Below are 20,305 nucleotides of genomic sequence, written 5' to 3'. Positions count from 1 at the left end.
TGCTGAGGCCTTCTGGGCGGCAGAGCTATTTTCTTTGTGGAATATGTTAACCTCTCCGCACCACACAGACCACCTGGTTATAACAGGTATTCGGTCCATCCTGGGGCGTATGTAAAGGGCTGACTAAAATGTGTAGGGACAATGTACCTTATGGTAACTGGCCTGTGTTCAACAGAGCTGAAGCAGTCACAAAACATTAAAACCTGGATGCATTCATCAAATTGGTGTGCATGTCTCAGTAGAAGAGTTGTTTTTAATCTAATAACATTCTCAAAAAATGAATGTGTTGTGATGCTCATTAATACCCAAGGCATTTCACCCATTCTTCTCACTCCTTCAGTTCACGATAACCAAGTCATATTCCAGTACATACTTGCATTAAGTTATAACTGCAAGGGTTTGTAGGTAAAAGTGAGATTGAGAAATGGTGAGGAAATACCATTGTTTTGTTATCAGAGTTCGGTTTTGTATTTGGCTGGGAAGGTAGATCTTTGATGGGAGGTGTATGTACTCTTGTCTCTATTGCCCTTTGACTATTGCTTCTGTTTTCCTGCGGCCTCTGTTTTTTTTATTCCAAGAAAGAAGAAATGTTGTCACCAATTTCTTGAATGTTGTTTGTAGTCAAAGAGGAGGGGTTTCCGCTTGCGTGGGGCTGGTCGACCAGATTTTGATCAAGGTCAAAAGCGGAAACTGACGCACAGTGCTGGTGAGCTGGAAAGCAAAGTGTCAAAGAAGGACTTTGAAGGCGATGATTCTGATCTTGGTATGTATGGATTGTCGTTAAGCTAAGATCTTTACCAACACCTGCTCAGAAATGTCAGTTCTGATTTGATCTTATTGTGTGTGTGACTAAAAACCTCAAAGATTGCTCTAGAAATCAACCAATTACAAATGAGCAAATGCAACCTGTTTTTAAAAAAAGAAACGTTAAATCAAATCAATGAAAGCTTTACCATTTTTACATTAATTCCACAGTGGTGGTGTCTCCTTCCTTCTGAAATAGCCATAACCATTAACTAAATGATGTGTCCCAAACCCCACATAAAAACGCGCCAAGTCACCCGTTCCTTTCGTTCTGCTACCTAAATGAGCTTATTCCGCCCTTCCTCACTCGTTCCTTTCCTCCCTCTCTCTAACCCAGGTCTTTTGTAAGTGTGAAGAAATCAAAAGGGTCTTTAGTACTATCCTGGGCAAGCACAGCGCCTTTCCTCAACCCTCTTTGTATGGCACCCTTTACCTCACTTCACCTTTGTTTTCTGCCCTACTACTTATCCCTTTGTATTTTTGCTTTCTCCCCTGCCATTGTCCATCATACTCCTTCCAAAAGGAACAAAGTGACCCACCACAAGAATATAACTAAAGAATAGAGTTAATGATGGGGATATGTCTCCTCTTCCTGCTTTTCTTTTCTTTCTTTACCCTGCTCTTTTGCGCTCCACCCCTCTATTCCACCCTCAACACCTATCCTGCTCCCACCGCCACCATCCCCCTCTCCTTAGTAGTTTCTCTGTTTTTTCTCCTTCATTCCTGAAGCACTGTATACCATGTTTGAGCACACATGAGCTACTGGATCAACCAGCAAACTGCCAGGTATGCTTTATTAAACACAGGTTACATTTTATACGAGTACCCAAAGCTTTTCTGGGATTGAATTGTGCCACTACAAGAACTGACCAGATTAACGGCCTGTCTGCAAAGAAAAGCTCTCAAGAAGTCCCTAATATAAGCTAACTGCATTTGTATCATGCAGCAAAATCCTTCTAGACACCTAGGACCTCACTTGCAAAGTAAAATCCCAATCTTAAATTTAGCATGGGCCTGAGCCAGTAAGAATGGGAATGGTTTAACAGAGCAGCATCTGATAGTCACAATTCAAGATGAAGGTATTTGTGTGTTCACCACTACATAAAATGAATGAATCAGGACGTTTTATGATTAACATTCTTTTTTGAGCATCTTTACTTCACCGTAGGCATAGTACCACTCTTCGAAATATCAATGTGAACAAACACAAAATGCTGCTATCCTAGTTCCAAAAAGTTACTGTTTTACTTGAATACAGAACCTCAATGTCAATGCTACAGGTAACTTCTCTGCAACATCATCCCATCACTTGCTAAGCTTTCTTTTTCTAGGTAAAATGATTGTGGCAAGGGGGCTGACAGTTTAACTCATGTAGCTCATGAACTTGGTACAGTCTCCTAAATAGCATTGATGTAATATCTCCAATTAATACTGGGTCCTGTCCTCATTTGTACCAATGGGAGTTTCCGCGGAGATGGGACCATAGCAAACCCAGACGCTCTGTGCCTTTTAAGAATTTAGAATGAGTGCTGAAGCCGGCCAGGTGTGTGTAGCTAGACCATGCCCAGAACTCTGGATGCAGCCCTCTCTTATTTTAGTGTTGGCTATTCGGTGGCGCTAAAGCAGCTGGTGAGAAATAAGCCATTTCGAAGGGATTGTGTCCTCCGACGTATTCCTCATCTTAAATATCTCCTTCCAGCTCTGCTGGCCTCGGAAAAATTTTTCTCTCTAGAGGGCGCTGCGCGTCGACGTCCTCCGAGTCGATGTCCCTCGACGTCATCCTGCCTATAAAGGCAGCGCGCAGCGTCCGTTGCTCAGTTCCATTTTTCCGCGCTTACTCAGTGCCTCGGAATACCGTTGCTCAGTTCTTGTCAGATTAATCCTATTTACCTCGAATCATTCGATCCGTACTCGATGGCTTCCTCGTCGGAACAGACAACTCCTCGATCCGGCTTCAAAAAATGCAGAGATTGTGGGAAAAAGATGTCGCTGACTGACCCTCACATAGTTTGTCTGTGGTGTTTGGGAGCTGAACACCATTGTTCGGAATGCGAGGACTGTATGTCCATGACAGCTAAGGCCCTGAAGGAGCGTGGGGGGAAGCTGGAGAAAGGTAAGACTTTTAAAGCTTCTTCTTCGTCGACGAAGTCGAGACACTCGTCTCCTCATCACCATTCGCGCTCCAGGTCTCGGAGTGGGTCTCATCACTCCTCGAGATCGAAGCACTCGAAGAGGAGACGTCGAAGATCCCCTTCTCCGTCTTCCTCTTCCTCTGTTTCGCCAAAAAGAATCCCTTGCCCCACGAAACATAGTTCCCGGGCTGAATGGGAGGAATTCCGCAAAAATATGATGAGCATCTTCGAGAAAGCGGCCTCGACCCCCTCGAAGACTGCCGAGAGCGATGCTCTGGTCAAAAGACCCGAAGGTCAAAAACGCCGCGAGTCGCAGTGCCCGGCGAAGGAAACCTCTCGAGCGCGTCTCGAACCCTCGAGTAGGACTATGACCTCCAAACCTTCCTCGAAGGTTCCGTTGACGCCGAGGTCGATGTCTTCGACGCCGTTGTCGAAGGGACCTTCGACACACGGGTCTGTCGACTCGACGCCAGCTTCGACACCGGCGTCGACGCCAAGAAAAGTCACGGTTACAACACACCCAGTGACTATCCCCAGGTCCTCGACGTCGATGGCTTCGAGATTGTCGAGTAGAATTCCAATTCTGTCGAGGTCTTCGAGGCCTCCGCCTTTGTTTCCGACGCCACGTTCGAAGCCTTCGACGACATCGACGTTTTCGAGGCCGATAATGACAAGTTCGGCACCCTCTGCCTTGGAAATGAGATTTACTCCCTTTATGAGTTCAGAACAATTGAGAACTATGTCCTCAATTTCGGAAGAGGGTGAATTGTCTGAACAGGAAGACACATTTGAGTTGCAGCAACCTGTAACCCCAATTAGAGGAATTTTCCTCTGAAGAACGCAGGTTAAAGGATCTTCATGATTCCTTACATGAGGCAAGTGGGTTAGACACTTCCCCTGAGGTGGAGTTTGCTAGGCCAGACCCGGGGGAGCATGCTGAAACCCCCTATAGAGCCTTAATGGCCAGGATCACAGAGTTCATTGGGTGGTCTGCACCTTCACAATCTTTCCAACAAGATGACCTCACGGATATTCTTGACAAAGGCCCACAGGAGGATCCTGTGGTGCCTTTTCATAAAGCTCTTCAGAGGAAGATCATGACAAACTGGGAAACCCCAGATGTCGTACCAGCAGTAAATAAAAAACTGTCTACAAAGTACAGGGTATCTTCTACAGACCCAGAGTTTTTGTCTAAACACCCATCCCCTGAAAGTCTGGTGGTACAGGCAGCCTCCTCTACCGATGTCAAGACGGCTTATCCTACCGTCCCACAGGACAGGGACGATAAAAAATATGATGCTATGGCAAAGAAAGTCTTTTCAGCATGTAGCATGGCGTTAAAATCTGTTAATGCTACTTGCACCCTTGCTAGGTTCTGCCATACACTTTGGGAGTGTGCTTCTACAGCGGCTGACTGCATCCCGGAGGGAGAAGAAAGGGATGCGTTCCTGAATATTATACAGGACGGTAAAGACGCTATGTGCGAATCCCTTCAGACGGGCATTGATTCGGCTGACAGTATCAGCAGAGCAATGGCGGCAAGTACATCAACCAGGAGATTCGCTTGGTTGAGAAAGTCTGGTTTTGCCCCAGATGTGCAAGCCAGGCTCTTGAACATGCCATTCGATGGCTCTTCTTTGTTCGGGAAAAAGGTGGATGACAGTTTAGAGAAACTGCAAACTTCAAAAGCAGCAGCAAAATCCCTAGGAGCTGCAATCCATCCGACTCCCTTTCGTCCCACAGGAACCTCTGCGAGGGGCAAGTCCTTTCGCTTCTACTCTGCATTCGGAAGAGGTAGAGGACGACCGGCTCAAAGGGGACAAAGAAGAACTACCCGAGGTGGACGGGGTAGATATTCAAAAGCCGCAGCAACAGCAGGTGCCTCTTTACCATCGGCATCTGCATCAACCGCCCCAAAACCACTCTGAGGACTTCCCTCACAGGACACCTGTAGGAGGCAGGTTGACTCAACATCTGGCGGTATGGCAGGCTATCACGTCAGATGCTTGGGCATTGGAAACAGTTGCCCAAGGTTACTGCCTGCCTTTCCTACGTATACCTCAGAGTCATCCACCGGGGATCAGCTCTCAGAAAGCTCCAGATCCGCTCCTCTTGCAGGAAATTTTGGACCTGCTAGAGAAAGGTGCTATAGAACCGGTACCTGTAGCGGAGAGGAACAAGGGCTGGTACTCCCCTTACTTTCTCATTCCAAAGAAAGACGGAGGACTGAGACCCATCTTGGACTTGCGAGAATTGAACAAATTCCTCAGAAAAGACAAATTCAAGATGGTCACTCTTTCTCAGATCCTCCAGGCCCTTCAGTTCCAGGACTGGTTGGTATCTCTGGACCTTCAGGACGCTTATTTCCATGTGCCTATCCATCTCAAACACAGGAAATACCTGAGGTCCGCAATTGGCAACTCTCACTATCAATTTCGAGTGCTGCCATTTGGGCTGACCTCCGCCCCAAGGGTCTTCACCAAGTTAATGTCGGTAGTGGCTGCAAGTCTAAGGAGGGAAGGGATTCACGTCTACCCCTACCTGGACGATTGGTTGATCAGGGCTGTTTCTTCGGAACAAGCTCAGATCCAGCTAAATCACGTGTGCCACTTCCTTCACAGACTGGGCTTCTCCCTCAATTTAAAGAAGTCACAAATGATACCATCGCAGAGATTCCAGTTCATAGGAGCGATCCTGGACACTTCCCTGGGAAAAGCCTCGCCACCAGAGGTGAGGGCTCAAGATATTCTACAGATGGTTACCAAGTTCCAACATGCCCAACGTCTCCCAGCCTTGGACTTTTTGAGGTTACTAGGCCTCATGGCATCCTGCATTTTCCTAGTAGCAGAGGCTCGCCTGAGAATGAGATCCCTCCAGTGGGTACTGAGGACTCAGTTGTCACAATTCTCAGGGAGAATGACAGATCTTCTTCAGGTTCCTGGCAGGGTGGCTCGAGACCTTCAGTGGTGGGCCTGTCAGGAGAACATTCTGAAAGGAGAACAGTTTTGGCAACCCTGGCCGGAGATAACAGTAGTCACGGATGCCTCACTCACGGGGTGGGGAGCCCACGCCAACGACTTGACCATCAGCGGTCCTTGGTCTCCATCGGAGTCCAGACTACATATCAACCTGTTAGAGCTGAGAGCCATCAGACTTGCGCTGAAGGCGTTCCTGCCAGCTGTACAAGGGAAGAACGTCCTGATAATGACAGACAACACGGTGGCCATGCATTACCTCAACAAAAGAGGAGGCGTAGGATCACTACCCCTGTGCAGAGAGGCGATGCAGCTCTGATTTTGGGCAATCCAAGAAGGAATCTCTCTATCGGCAGTTCACCTAGCCGGAGAGAAGAACTTGACAGCGGACGCTCTGAGCAGGCAGAACACAGTCTCCCACGAGTGGGAGCTAGCTCAGGAAGTCCTTCAAGAGATCTTCGCCCTTTGGGGAACCCCTCAGGTAGATCTGTTCGCCACCAGCCTAAATAGGAAATGCTACCTGTTCTGCTCAAGGGAATTTCCCCCGAGAGGAGCTCTGGGAGACGCGTTCATAGTGGACTGGGAGTTTCCGCTTCTGTACGCGTTCCCACCGGTCCCTGTCATTCCTCAAATGATCAGGAGGTTGAGAAGATTCCGGCGAACCATGATCCTAATTGCCCCGGATTGGGCCAGAAGAACGTGGTACCCGGACCTTCTAGACTTGTCCATCTGCCCTCCAATTCGACTTCCACTCAGAGAGAACCTACTCTCACAGAAGGGGAGGTCAGGTTCTCCATCCAGACATCAAAACCCTCAACCTTCACGCTTGGCTTCTGAAAGGCTGAGGTACAAGGATTGGGACCTCCCTGATGATGTTATGGAGGTGTTGCTTCGGCAAGGAGGCCAGCAACAAAGTCTTTATACCGCTGCCGTTGGAACAGATTTTGCAGCTGGTGTAGAGAACAGAATATCGACCCTTTTTCATGTGGTACACCAATGGTTTTGTCCTTCCTACTATACTTCGCAAATTCAGGCCTTCAAGTTGGCACCATTAAGGGCTATCTCGCAGCGCTATCCATCTTTAAGCGTACTGCGGAAGAACCATCCTATTTCAAATTACCCTTCGTAACTCAGTTTCTAAAGGGGTTAACCAATGTTTATCCCCCAAGACCATTCCAAGTTCCCCTATGGGATTTAAACTTAGTACTAACTTTCCTGATGGGCACACCTTTCGAACCTCTCCATTCTTGTTCGTTAAGATTCCTTACCCTTAAAACTGTTTTATTAATAGCACTTACATCTGCTAGAAGGGTGAGCGAATTACAAGCTCTTTCTTGTAAACCCCCTCACACAATATTTCACAAAGACAAAGTTGTCCTGCAAGTGAAGCCTAATTTCCTCCCAAAGGTGGTTTCTGAATTCCATATCACTCAGAAGATTACCCTACCATCTTTCTATCCTCCTCCTCACCCGGGGAAAGAGGAAGAGAGGTTACACAGGCTAGACCCTAGGAGGGCTTTAAGTTTTTACATCAGTAGACTAGCCAGGATAAGACAGGCAGACCAGCTGTTTGTAGGTTACGCAGGTCACAAGCTGGGGTTACCAATAACTAAGCAGACCATTTCCAGATGGATCATTCTAGCCATTCTGGAATGTTATAAACTGGCAGGGAAAGAGCCCCCTCAAAACCTTAGGGCTCATTCGACCAGAGGTATTGCAGCTTCATCGGCCCTCAAAAGAGGCGTGCCGGTTAAAGACATCTGTGCGGCCGCTACATGGTCGTCTGTCCATACCTTTACACGTTTTTACAATTTGTATTCCTCCTCCAGTCAAGAGACTAGGTTTGGAAGGGCTGTACTGCATTCTATTCATCAATAGAAGACAGCGTGAATTAAGTACTCCCTCCTCCAATAATAGAATACTGCTATGGGAGCCTATCTAAGATGAGGAATACGTCAGAGGACACAATCCCTTTGAAGAACAAGTTACTTCTTACCTTGTAACGTTCTTTCGACGGGATGTTCCTCCGACGTATTCCTCATCGACCCTCCCATCCATCCCCGCAGTTCTACTTCCCTTGTTGTTGCAGCTTACGCTCCTTCAGGGTGATTAGTTTAGTCCAGAAAGTATTATTGTGGGCTACAAAACGGAACTGAGCAACGGACGCTGCGCGCGGCCTTTATAGACAGGATGACGTCGATACGGCGGCTGTCGAGGGACATCGACTCTAGAGAGAAAAAAATTTCCGAGGCCAGCAGAGCTGGAAGGAGATATCTAAGATGAGGAATACGTTGGAGGAACATCCCGTCGAAAGAACGTTACAAGGCAAGAAGTAACTTGTTCTTTTGGGGGGGGGGTGGATTAGGTCGTGATGGGAGGGGCCACTAAAATAGGCAGGGCAAACTTGGAGGCTCTGACCCCACTGTCTACCCACCTGCACCATAGTCTGGTGTGGGGACCAACTATCGATTAGTATATTTTAAAGCGCAATATGCAGAGAGGTGATGGAGGACTTTCTTAAAAGTAACGGCTTTAAAGTTTTACTGCCTTTGTTCAAGTACATTTTTCTGAACAAATAGTAAAACTTTAACGCTGCCAGTTTCGGGGAAAGGCTCACCTCTCTGCCTAACAAAATGCAAGTGCACCCATCCAGGAGTGCACCTAGGCTAAAATGTAGGAGGGGTGGGCTAACCCTTCAAATGTTGGGAGAGGCACTAACTTTAGAGACTGTGGAGGAGTGGCAAACTTACTTGTGTAGGGGCATCTACCTTCATTAACCGTTGTAATAAGACTATTCTAGTGCAGCTTCAATGTTACAATCAGTTAATTGCTCTCTCCTTTGAGTATGAAACACCCATTTCTTGCAGATCCTGACGGTCCTAGAAAGTGTGAAAATGGCAGATGGTGTGCAGTGAAAGACTCAATATCATAGCAAAACAGGACATTGCAGAGTGTGGGGCAGTACTATGCAGGGCCCAAGCAACTTCAGTGGCTGGGAGCAACAGGGAAAAGAATTGTAATGTTGGTTCTACCACAGTCCGCTATAGTAGAATCTCTGGTGCACTGACTGGCTAGTGAGACTATGTCGGCCTGTCAAAAAACAGTGTTACAAGACTGGGTGAGGGCTAGTGCAGCAATAATGCAATTCTATGCAGCAGTATTGGAGCCACTAGCAGAGGAGCACCAGGATATACCAATGTGTCCCTACACTTATTAAAATGGTCCTATTGTAAGGGTGTAAACATTATCACTTATAAGCACTCCAATTTTTGCAATTGAAGTCAGGGTGAGATTACATTATTTGCCCAGGATCACACAGTTACTAAACGGCAAAGCTTTGATTTTAAACCACTCTTTCAATTTGGGAACAGCCATCTTCTTCCGCATTTTACTTGGAACAAAAATGTATGTTTTGGGTGTCAAGACCTACAATAATACTGTCCTATAGAGTTTACTTGCAAAATAAACAAATTGCATAGTAATGTATCATGACAACATGTACATCTTTATGGCTGCATGTTGGGCTGAAATAATATCACTGTACCTTTATTTTCCACATCCTGAATGGAAAACGATAAGATGCAAAAGGCAAAACATGCTGATTTACCCACTTTATTTTCAGCGCTTTAAAAACGCACACAAAAATAAGTTCTGCCATAAACTCACTTAGGTTTGGCGATTCGTCACAAACCTCCACCGTGTTATGTATGGTTAAAGAACATTCAACTAAAGACATCGAAGTAAACTTTACTTTTTAGCATATGAAGCTATTAGACGTTATGGTATGAAGACATTTTAAAAGGGTGCATGCTTTGTGTTGCTCTTTAACTGTCATACATTTGCTAGGGGACTCGTGGTCTTTCAGTTGGAAATTATCATGCATAAGAAAGGTAAGAAAGGCTATGACAAAAGAAATGCTACAGTGCCATTTAGTGGTGGAAAGTATGTTTTTTAAATGAATAAATACAGCGTACACGGTACGCAGTAGAAAATGAAATAATCCGTATTGGCTACAATTAGATGCGTAAAAAGGCACGATACGCACCTTATCTAGAGGGCTGCGGTCACCCAAGGGCATCATGGCGCAGAGCACACATCCGGCAAGAGCCAGATATAAATGAAAAAAGTTGAGTTTTTGGCGAAAATGTAAGTCGTTCTCAACCTGCCTAAGAGCAACAGGTAGGTTATTCCATAATTTGCCACAGAGACTGAGTAGGCACAACCCCCAGTTCTTAAACTGCAGAATTTGGGGATAGATACTAGATGTGCGTTTGCGGAACGAAGAGCCTGGCCAGGCACATGAAGCTGAAACTTATCCTGAAGATATTCCGCACCCGGGTGGTAGAATGTTTTATGCACCAGACACAGAGATTTAAATTCTATCCTTTTTTGCTACTGGCAGCCAGTGAAGGGAACAGAGCACAGGACTGATGTGCCCCATAAGGGGTAGAGGTGTTTACCCTAGCAGCCAGATTCTGAAGGCGCTGTAGCCGATGGATTTGGCGAATAGGTTCAGAAACAGTACATTGCAATAGCCAATTAGACTGATACAAAAGAGGCAACAACTCGAAGATGAAGATGGCTAAGTAGAAATGGTAGTACTCTGCAGAGTACACGTAGCAAGATGTGTCCTGTTTTGCATACAGCATACACTTCAGCAGACATAGAGAGTGAGACAGAGAGGTAAACCCCCAGATTCTTAACCACCGTCGCTGGAGTAGGAAAGAAACCAAAGGCAGTGGGCCAAAAGGTGGTAGACCAAGACGCAGAGTCTGGGGAGGAACCCACCACCAGGATCTCAGTCTTGTCCCTGTTAAGTTTCAGACAATGTTGTTCATGTAGCCCCTCTCGGCCAATAGGCACTCACTTAGCTGGGAGGACACCTCCGACTGGTCAAGATCTAAATGGACCAAAATCTGGGTGTCATCGGCGTACGTGTAGCACCGAAAGCCGTGGGAGCAGATGAGACGAATCAATGGCTGAACATAGATGTTGAGTAGTATAGGGGACAAGGCCAGGCCTAAGGGACTCCACAAGAAAGAGCAGAATGGAATGGGGTAGAGAAAGGAATTGGCCCCCATCAGACAAAGGATGAGCACCACACCAGGGCTGGACCAAAGAGGCCTGCTGTGGCCATGCGGGACACAAGAATGGAGTGGTCGACAGTGTCGTAGGCCGCTCACTGGCCAAGCAATATCCGGGACACCCACTCCACCCTGGTCAACCAGCATGGTAAGATCGTCAACAACTGACACATCACACTCCCTGTTCCACGTCCTGGTCGAAAACCTGATTGAAAGGAGTCAAAGAGAAGAGAAGGACTCAAGAAAGTAAGACCGTAGGGGGAGACCAAAGATTCCAACACTTTCATAAGAAATGGGAGAAGTGAGATGGGACGATAGTTCGCAAGAACAGAAGCGCCCAGTGACGATGACTGATTGACTGGAAAGATTAACTGCTGTGGTAACCCAAAGAATGATAGATGGCATAATATCTTTAAGTAACTTCAAAGGCACCAGATCAGAGGGGGATGCTGACTGGGGGTGGGGTGAGAAAGCTACTGGACCACAAGCCCAACATTATAAAAGTAGTCCACAGTAGAGGCAGATTGTGGGTTGCTCGTTGAGGTCACAGAAGGAAATTAAGGTGGGCTCAGAAATCAGGCGGAGGAAGGACAGAGGAGCAAAGTGTTGGAGAGTTTGTGGCCGAGCTTTGCAAAGGTGAAGTAATTGTAAGAGAGAGTGGTACCTGTTTGTAGTGTAGTGCAGGAGGTGGGGAGGTGGATGTGTAGAGGGTGGGAGAGAGCAAGAGATGGAGGGAATGCATGAGAGTGGTGAGAGTTTGGGAGTGGAGTAAGTGGCGGGTCAGAAGGAGGGCGTGGACACTAGGTTGACATTTTTACCCGTCTTTTTTAAATGATCAGAAGGAAGGCCTAACTTTCCCTATTGGTATGCGTGTTCCCTGCCTATCTAAATAACTAAGCTACTCGCCCGTGTGAGAAAGGTGTCTGCCCGACTAGTCCCAGGGGATATGCCATCCATGTGGCCAGGACACAACCATCGCTATTGGATCCAGTTCCTGGGCGTGGACCAGTGAGGGAGGATCACCTGGATTGGGGGGTCCTCGGGGAGTGGAAGTGGGACACCGACGGGTGACATGCGGTATCCCCCTTCTTGTAACACCTTTTACCCAACCTACCACGTAGGATACTCAAACACTCTATCCCCACCCCTTTTCCGACATGAACACTTTCGCACACCACGAAAGATGACGGACTGACACCAGAACCAACACAAGGGTCATGCAAAGTCAGGCAATTGACCAGAATCACACACATCTCGCCCTTTCCCTTCCGCACAGGGATAAAAGGTGGAGCATGAGAGCGCAATAAGAGCAAGGCATACCGCACGACGACAGAGCTATCCAAGTACGCCCGTTCAAGAGGAGGAAAAAGACGATGAGAACCGAAAGGGTGACGAGGAGAGAAGCGACCTTGCTTTTTCCGACCCATACCTGTTGTTAGGCAGAAACCTGTGCAGTTCCCTTAGGGACCACTGCAAAAGATTTAGGACTACAGGTGTGTGGCAGTAAACCCACTTGGTAGCAGTCTGTACCACACAGATTCACTTGGTAGCTGTGGCTGAGCAGTCAGACTTCCCTCAAGAACATTTAGGCAGTATGTAGAGTATACACAATAGGTACAGCGATACAGTAGTACAAGCAAACACTGACCAGAGCTTTGGTGTTAAAGTATATAATTATTTATTTAAAAAGACACATGTAAATTACATTAGCACCAAAGAGGTAAGTAAATTCAGCACACAGTCACCATTATATATATATATATATATATATATATATATATATATATATATATATATATATATATATATATATATATATATATACAACTCTAATTACTTATTAGACAAGTCTTAGTGAGAAACACTACTTATTTTCACACAGAGGTGAGTGCTTAACATAAGATGGCACTCTAATAAATTATTAAAAAAAAGGGAGGGAAAAAGGCAGAGTTATGAAAGCACACAAGTTTCAATACTTTTAAAAGAACCACAGTAAGGCAGGAGAGGCAGAGTTCTACTGGAGAGCAAGGAAGTCAATTGCAAGGCCCACTCTTGGAGAGAGCAAGCAGAAGGGGTCCAGGTTCACACAGTAGGGTTATGCCCAAATGTAGATAGTTCGCACAAAAAGGATGAAATTAAAATCAGGAAAAGTTAGCTAGGTTGTCCCAGGCCAGCCCAGGTTAGAAAGTCGAGGCTTTACTGTCAACCCCGAACGATCTGTCACAAGGGAAGCCAGGCGGGACACAGTACCTTAAGTGTGAAGGAAGCTCCAGCGGGGCAGTTGTTCCTGGCAGCGGGTGCAATTCGGTGTTTCGTCCAGAGGAAGAGGAGGTCTTGCTGTGGAGGAAAGATGAAGGTCGTGGCACTGCCAGGGAAGAAACCAGCCGCGGAGTTCTTCGGTTAAAAGGTACTATCCTTCTCTTCGCGGTAGTGGTAAACCGTGGTATTCCGGTTGCCGGGGTGCTTGGCACGGGCAAGGCGGCCACGAGATGCTCCAGGAAGGTGAAAAGAAGGCAAAACTGGTTATCCCCACCAGTCAAAGGAAGAAGACTCTCCGGACATGGTGATCTCCTCTCTCGTCGGGAAAAGTGGTGAGACGGTTCAGCAGGGCTCCACCGGTCATGTCGTTGTTGCAGGTCGGCTCAGCTTCTCCCTCCTCGGATTCTTAGGTCCTGTGGTGACTTGTGAAGTTCCAGTCCCCAAAGCCCTGCTTTTATGCAGAACACCCCCATTCACTCAGCCTAGCTGTCAATCAAACATGCTAAGTGGTGAGCCGGCCGGCTCACCACTTGGGCCAATCACACAAGAGTGCGACTTGAGTTACCAAGGTAACTCAGTCCAGGGTGCCTAAACCCCCTCCCGCACCCCCTGTGGTACCCAGACAGAGTGGCACCACTTTTGGAGGCTTCTGTGGAGAAGCCCGCCAAAAAGTGCAACAAAGGCCTCGACTTGGGTTGGAGTCACAGAAGAGAACTCAAACGCCATTTTAGAATCCAGTTCTGGCAAAATAAAATACCAACCAGTGAATTAATATTAAATAAATAAGCCGGCGGTATGTTCGAGGCTATAAGAATTAAATAATTAAAGTTGGTAGCCTCGAACAATGGGAAAATCCCATAGAGATATATTTGCGGTCGAATATAAAAAGTAGTATCCACTGCCACCAGCCAAAACTCGATCAGGGGGGACGGAGACGTCCCCCCTCGAACAACAGACCCCGCTCCAATCGAATTTCCCCGACCAGTACGTCCACAATATGATGGTTTGTACTGGTTTCTGTTCATAATTTGGGACTAGTAAAGCCAATGGTGACTTTACATGCCCTGGGAGACAGTAGTCAGTCCCAGGGTATGGAGTCTATGTTGGGGGGTCGCTACAACACCCCTGGGTTACGACACAACACCCCTGGGTTACGACACGGAGGGTGCTGTGCAACCCACATTAAAAACACATGAGACCCTATGGAGTAAAAGACCCCATAGCCCATAAAACACATGGAAAGATAAAGGAACACCTCAAATCATGTCTAAGAGTGGGAGTAAAAGAGTCTCACTCTTAGCAGGAGAAAAAAATAAACCCCAAAAAATCCAGCAAAGCTGCTAGGGGACTCACTAGGTTTGGGAAATTAGCCTTTACAGAGAATTCTCCCCAACACCTGTGAAACGTCCAGAGAAGTAATCATAAGACCGCGAACAAGAGCCAGCATGTGTTGCAGCAGATGTCAATAGTAGACAGGGCCATCCTCCGCTGATAACCAAGCCGGGGTGAGACGCTTGCCAATGTAGTACCATCCTTCACTCCAGAGACAAGAAGCCCCAAGTCAAGCGGTTCATCACAGCCGGTGAGTCGAGGGGAGAGCCGATAAGGAACCAAGCTGTGTTGAACAAAAGTAGCAAACTGCTAATTGAACAAAGTACAAAGAACTGGTAATACGAGAGGGGAAAACCAGCTATAGAGGAGTCAGGCACCACGTTGGCGCTCACTCAGGAAACGCTGGGCGATTACTCTATTGTTGAAATTACCGTTACCAGAAGGCCTTGGGAAAGGCGCGAGAAAGGAGTCAAAGTGGTCATATTTGACCAGCAGATGATTGTAAAGCTAAGGGAAGTGAATCCTGCATCGTAAGAAAGTAGAAGGAATTGTGTTGATTGGCAAAGGTTTGCAAGGGAAAACCCGACGGAGGGATATCCACAATGAACTGTTCACAGTTGGCTTTCCTCAAATCAACTTCACCTATGGCATTCACATTAAGATTTGTGAATGTCATAGGTGAAGTTGATTTGAGGAAAGCCATAGTGAACCTGACAGAGGGAGGCTAACATTGGAGAAGGGTCTGAGCCTGGAAGAAAGGGGGGGGGGGCAGGGGTGAAATGGCATCACCCAATTTACAAGCAGGAAGGAACTTTTGTTTGTTATTTTGGAAAACATCAAGCCCTCAGAGGCAAGAGACTTTTTGTAGAAAAGAGGCTTAACCACCAAATGTCCCGATATCTGGGAAGTGGAACTGTCTTATGCCGGGGAAGCTAGAGCATGTGCTGTGCTCAGGAATCCCGACCTTGTCCTGTGCTCTAAACGTGGGGAAGGGAGACCCCTGGCAACCACATCCTGACTTATCATTTGTGAACATTTCTTTCTTGTGAATATTATCCCACACTGTTTTGTATTTAGTTGTAAGGATTGGCAATAGATTTTTCTTAGTATATGCTGTGAGGAACTAATGGCGACAACAAATAAGACGGACAAAAGTGATCACATTTCAAGTGTGTTTATTGAACTATGAAATACTGTGTGCAGGTTGGAAAAACGCCTAATCTAAACCTAAATCTAAGATAGGAGCAAGTGTCCACCATCAAATGAAAATGAGCCAGTCTTAGTGGCGTTGTGTCAAAATAAAATGGGTATATATTAAGAAACCTATTTCCAAAATCTCACAACTAATACAAAAAGGGGTGTGCGATAGTTCTCAGTGAAAGAAAGAAGTGTTCTCAAATAATGTCAGGATGCGGTAGCCTGGGTCTACCTTCCCCACGTTTCCAGCACAGGGTAAGATGGAAGCTTGGAACACAGTACAGTCCCGGGCTTCTCCAGCACGAGACGACAGTGCTAATGGCAGCTCTCAGGACAAGGACACACTCTCGGGCCTTTCCAGCAGAAGATGATAGATCATCTTTTAACCCTCAAGCTTTCAGTTATCAGGGCCGTCTATGGTCAAGTCTTGTTTCTCTTGAAAGCCTCTTGTCTTCGAGGACCTGACGTGTTCAAACAACAAAACAAAAGTTCCTTTAACCAATGAAAATTCTTTTCTAAGGTTCTCTGGGTGATGGGTTCATCTCTGGGTCCCCTTCTGCTGGGCGCTGACCCTTCACTTATCAGATTTCAAAATATATCACATGATTCCAAGATGTCCACCGTGATCTTAACTGCATGAGGAGCTCGCTCCCTTCCGGCGACCCCTAATAAAGGATCAATAAGAGGCTGAAGTCCCCCTCTTCAGGGTGTTGGTGCCCTGTGACCCCCAGGGGAAAGATCGAACACCCAGACGGCAAGCAATGGAGCGAGTATTCTGTAAAAGGGAGGAGGAGTGCGGTGTGAGAGGAGACCGTTCTGTGGGCGCCTGTGTGAGGGATGAGGTGGCCAGGCGCCAGGCATCAGACAGACGAAGCAACAGCCAGACATGACCCGACTAGGGCAGAATATTGAAGGATCCCAGGAAGGGATCGCTGCCTGGCTTCCCCGTTTCAGGCGCAGGACCATTGCAGGGTGAAAGAGCTCCAGCCGGTGAGGCCTGGACCCTGGAGGTGGGCAGACCCTGGCTCTCAGCGCAGCGATACTCCAGGATCCCTGCTACATACGGGCCTGCGAGTGAACGCTCCCCCCGGCGTGGGACTGTCCAAGACACCAGAGCGGCATAGGTAAGGAGGGGCATAAGCATCCACCATGGAGGCGTTGGTACTGTGGACTGCAGGGAGAAGAACCCCTGAAAAAGCAGCAAGGGCAGCCTAGCATGAGGCGGGGCTCGCACTGCCGTAGAACATTCTTTCTCTGACTCTACCTCGCAAACAATCACTGAGCAATCACAGCAATCGCTGCACATTTCAGACTAATCAAACTCGCTCACATGGCAACCTCCAGAGCAGTGATCTCATTGCCCCCCCACCAACCCCCACGCGGGCGGCCTGAATCACAGTGGGACCAGGAAATACTAACCTCTGGACCTGTGCAGAAGACCGCAAGGAGGCAAGACACCTAAAGCTCTGCCAGCACAAACTGTCAAAGAGAGCACTACAGCACTGGTTGGTAGGGGAGTTGGCCTGGTAGACCAGGGGCAGAGAAATGAGGGACAAACGACCTCAAGGGGCCATACAGGAGCAGTGCCCCAGAAAGACGCCCACCTCTCCAGATTACCATAGGGGCTGAGTGCCTATACAATCTACGAATAATCGCATAACCTGCCGGCTCCTAAAAGCAATAGTATGCACTCCCTGCAACCACCGCCTACCATAAGCAGACCCCTCTATTGAGTACTGGCAAGGGCCAAAACGAGAACATCAGAACGCACTGGGATGTACCCTCATATGACAGAGCAGGAGAGTGGGTAGAGTGTGCCATCGGCCTCCAGAGGCAGGGGAAGAGATACCATAAGGGCCCTCATGGGAAAAGTGGTTGGGGGCAGAATACCAACTGGTAACATTCCTCCAATGTTGCGGAATAAACCTAAGAAACTAAATGAAGGGGCCCCTGCGGCCAAGATGTCGAAAAAGCAAGATGGGACCCTCCAGAAATTATGGTGGAAAGAAGGGGAACTAGCAACGGAGGATGATCAAACTCGGTCCAACCAGTCGGGCCGGAGGGATTCCCATAGCATTTGAAAGGGCAACTGGACACGCGTGAGGTGTTCCAACAATGCTTCAAAGCGTTAGTGACCAAATGCAGCTGAGCCGCATAAGAACGGAACTAGCCCAATCCCTGCAGGAAGTTAAAGGGGAAATCACGGAACTAGGAGACAGTCGTCACAAATGAAAATGACATCAAAGAACTAATGGAGCATACCCGCACTGGCAGACCAGCTAGCAGTTGGCACTCATCTCAAGCTCCAAACAGAGGACCTCGAAAACCGCTCAAGGAGGGTGATCTTTAAGAGATTACCTGAAAGTGTGAACAACAGTGACCTCCGTGAGACGATGCAGAGTGTTCATAAATTTGCTGGACCTAGAGGCAGAAGGGGGAGATACCTGTGGACAGGATACATCGGGTGGGCCCACTAAGAACTGAACCAGGCGCCACACCAAGAAAAGTGGTGATGGCGCTGCAAAAGTACGATCAAAAGGAGGTGATCCTGTGAGCGACAAGGAAAGCAACCCCTATAAAAGTCAATGGCACCAAAATTCAACTATTCCAGGATCTGGCCAAAACTACGTTTGCGATAATGAGGCGATGGGCCTGGTGACTAGGGCACTGACCCAAGCTCAGATCCGCTATATATGGACCTTCGCATTTGGGATGGTCTTCATGTGGGAGGGCCATCAACATTGTATCGCCACACTGAAGGAAGGGCTCAGGATCCTGAAATTAGAGGATGACGGGGGGGGGAGTCTCATGGAGGGATACCCAGGAGGACCCCCCCATGAATGGCTGCAAGAGAAACCCAGGGAATGGAGGAGAGTGGGAGAGACCAAGGCAAAAAGAAATCCTCCACGTAGTCCCGAAGGCCAACGGCCTAAGTCTCCAGCTCTAATGAAAGACTAAGCATAAAAATGGACCCAGGGAGATTGATATGAAAGGGGGTGACCCAGGGAGGTGTCTCTCAATTGTATTGAAGGGGACTTCTAGATGCTGGGGGTTTGACCGTGGTGGTACTTCGAATCGGGGGAGGGCATGGGAAATGCTCGACCCACACTGTTGTTCTCCGGGTGTTAAACAAGACTCTGCCCCCCATGCCTGAGAACATGGGAGGAGGAAGGTGAGCCTAGTTTAGCTGGAGGGGTTGAGGGGCAATAGAGGCGGGTGGGGCATTGCTGCACTTCAGAAGCACACAGGGCATAAAGGGGGATGGGTAGCAAACGGGGGATTCACTTGCTCTCACTTAATGTTAGGGTGTTAATGCCCTACTAAAAGGCGGAACTATTGCCGAAGGCGAAACCCAAAATAGTTACTTCCCAGGAGACCCACATCCGTCTGAGAGATCAGAACAAACTGAGGATAAGAGGTTACCCACATGTGATACGAACAAATGATAAGGGCAAGACGTGCGCGGTCCAAATTGCGTTCAGGGACCGAGCAGACTGGAGAATAATAGGGACGAAGGCTGACAAAGAAGGCAGATTCCTTTTTTGCCCAGGTTCAATGGGGAGTTAAACTACTTAAAATCGCCACACTGAATGCCCCTAACTCTGGACAAGAGGTGTTTTTGCGGGGGGTGGTGGAGAATCTGGAGAAATACATGGTTTAACAACTCATAGTAACAGGGGACTTTAACATGTCATGGTTCCCACAGGTAAATAGAAGTGCAGGCACGACCTCCACAACCAAGGGCCTGTCTCAAAGTTTGCATGCCTGCATGGACCGGTTAACGCTGGTCGACGTCTGGCACGAATCCCAAGGGGGGGCTAAAGGGTATACATTCTACTCCCAAGTGCACAGAACATTTCCAGGATTGACTACATCTGGGTCGCCGTTATGCCGCTGGGTCAGGTACGGAATATGGAACTGATGCACATAACTGTCGGATCACTCTCCCCTGCAGCTGCAATTCATATCAGAAAGGGGGGGAGGGGTCAGGGATGTGGCATTGGCAATTCCCTCGATATCTCTTAAGTTACATGACGATTTATAGTGAACTGCGAGACTCCATTCGAGAATTATTTGAAAGAAACAAAACCCCAACATTGCAGGAACAGGTAATATGGGGTGCTTTTAAAGCAACTATATGGGGGGAACTTATAGCAAAAAAAGTACTCTGCGACAAACATGAAGGGGCACTACAAGAGGATTTTGAAAGACACCTAACAGGGGTGATGGCCAGAATGGAAACGGACAAAGCGGTATCGCATAGGAAGGAATATAGACACCTCAAAGGTCAAATTAATACCCTGCAGACGAAACAGGCAGAAAGATTGTTAATATTTTTGAGACAGTGATATGTTCTGGCACATAAGGCTGATAGACTCTTGGCGCGACAAGTGAGGAGAAAAGAGGCAGCCTGACCGATCCTCCGCATTCAAACATCTAGAGGAAACATCACTTCTAGAGCTACTTATTTTTTTAATTGTGTTTGGATGTACAACCTTTACAATTTAAAATTACAATTCAT

General features: G+C 47.5%; 1 protein-coding gene across 6 annotated transcripts in view; it reads left to right on the top strand.

The window, feature by feature from the left end:
- Positions 1–20,305, top strand: part of AKAP8 (A-kinase anchoring protein 8) — a 1,455,819-nt gene that overhangs the window by 549,056 nt on the left and 886,458 nt on the right. For 4 of the 6 annotated variants that reach the window (XM_069603890.1, XM_069603889.1, XM_069603887.1 and 1 more), the window contains one exon: positions 622–763. The exons of the other annotated variants lie outside the window; for them this stretch is intronic. In XM_069603890.1, the coding sequence (XP_069459991.1) occupies positions 622–763 (142 nt within the window). The remainder of the gene's footprint in view (positions 1–621; positions 764–20,305) is intronic. 6 annotated transcript variants of the gene reach the window in all.

Source organism: Ambystoma mexicanum, chromosome 3q, assembly GCF_040938575.1.
Source record: "Ambystoma mexicanum isolate Mex_15411 chromosome 3q, UKY_AmexF1_1, whole genome shotgun sequence".
Classification (NCBI taxonomy): domain Eukaryota; kingdom Metazoa; phylum Chordata; class Amphibia; order Caudata; family Ambystomatidae; genus Ambystoma; species Ambystoma mexicanum.
Note: the sequence above shows the minus strand (reverse complement) of the source record. Positions and strands in the feature narration are given on the sequence as shown.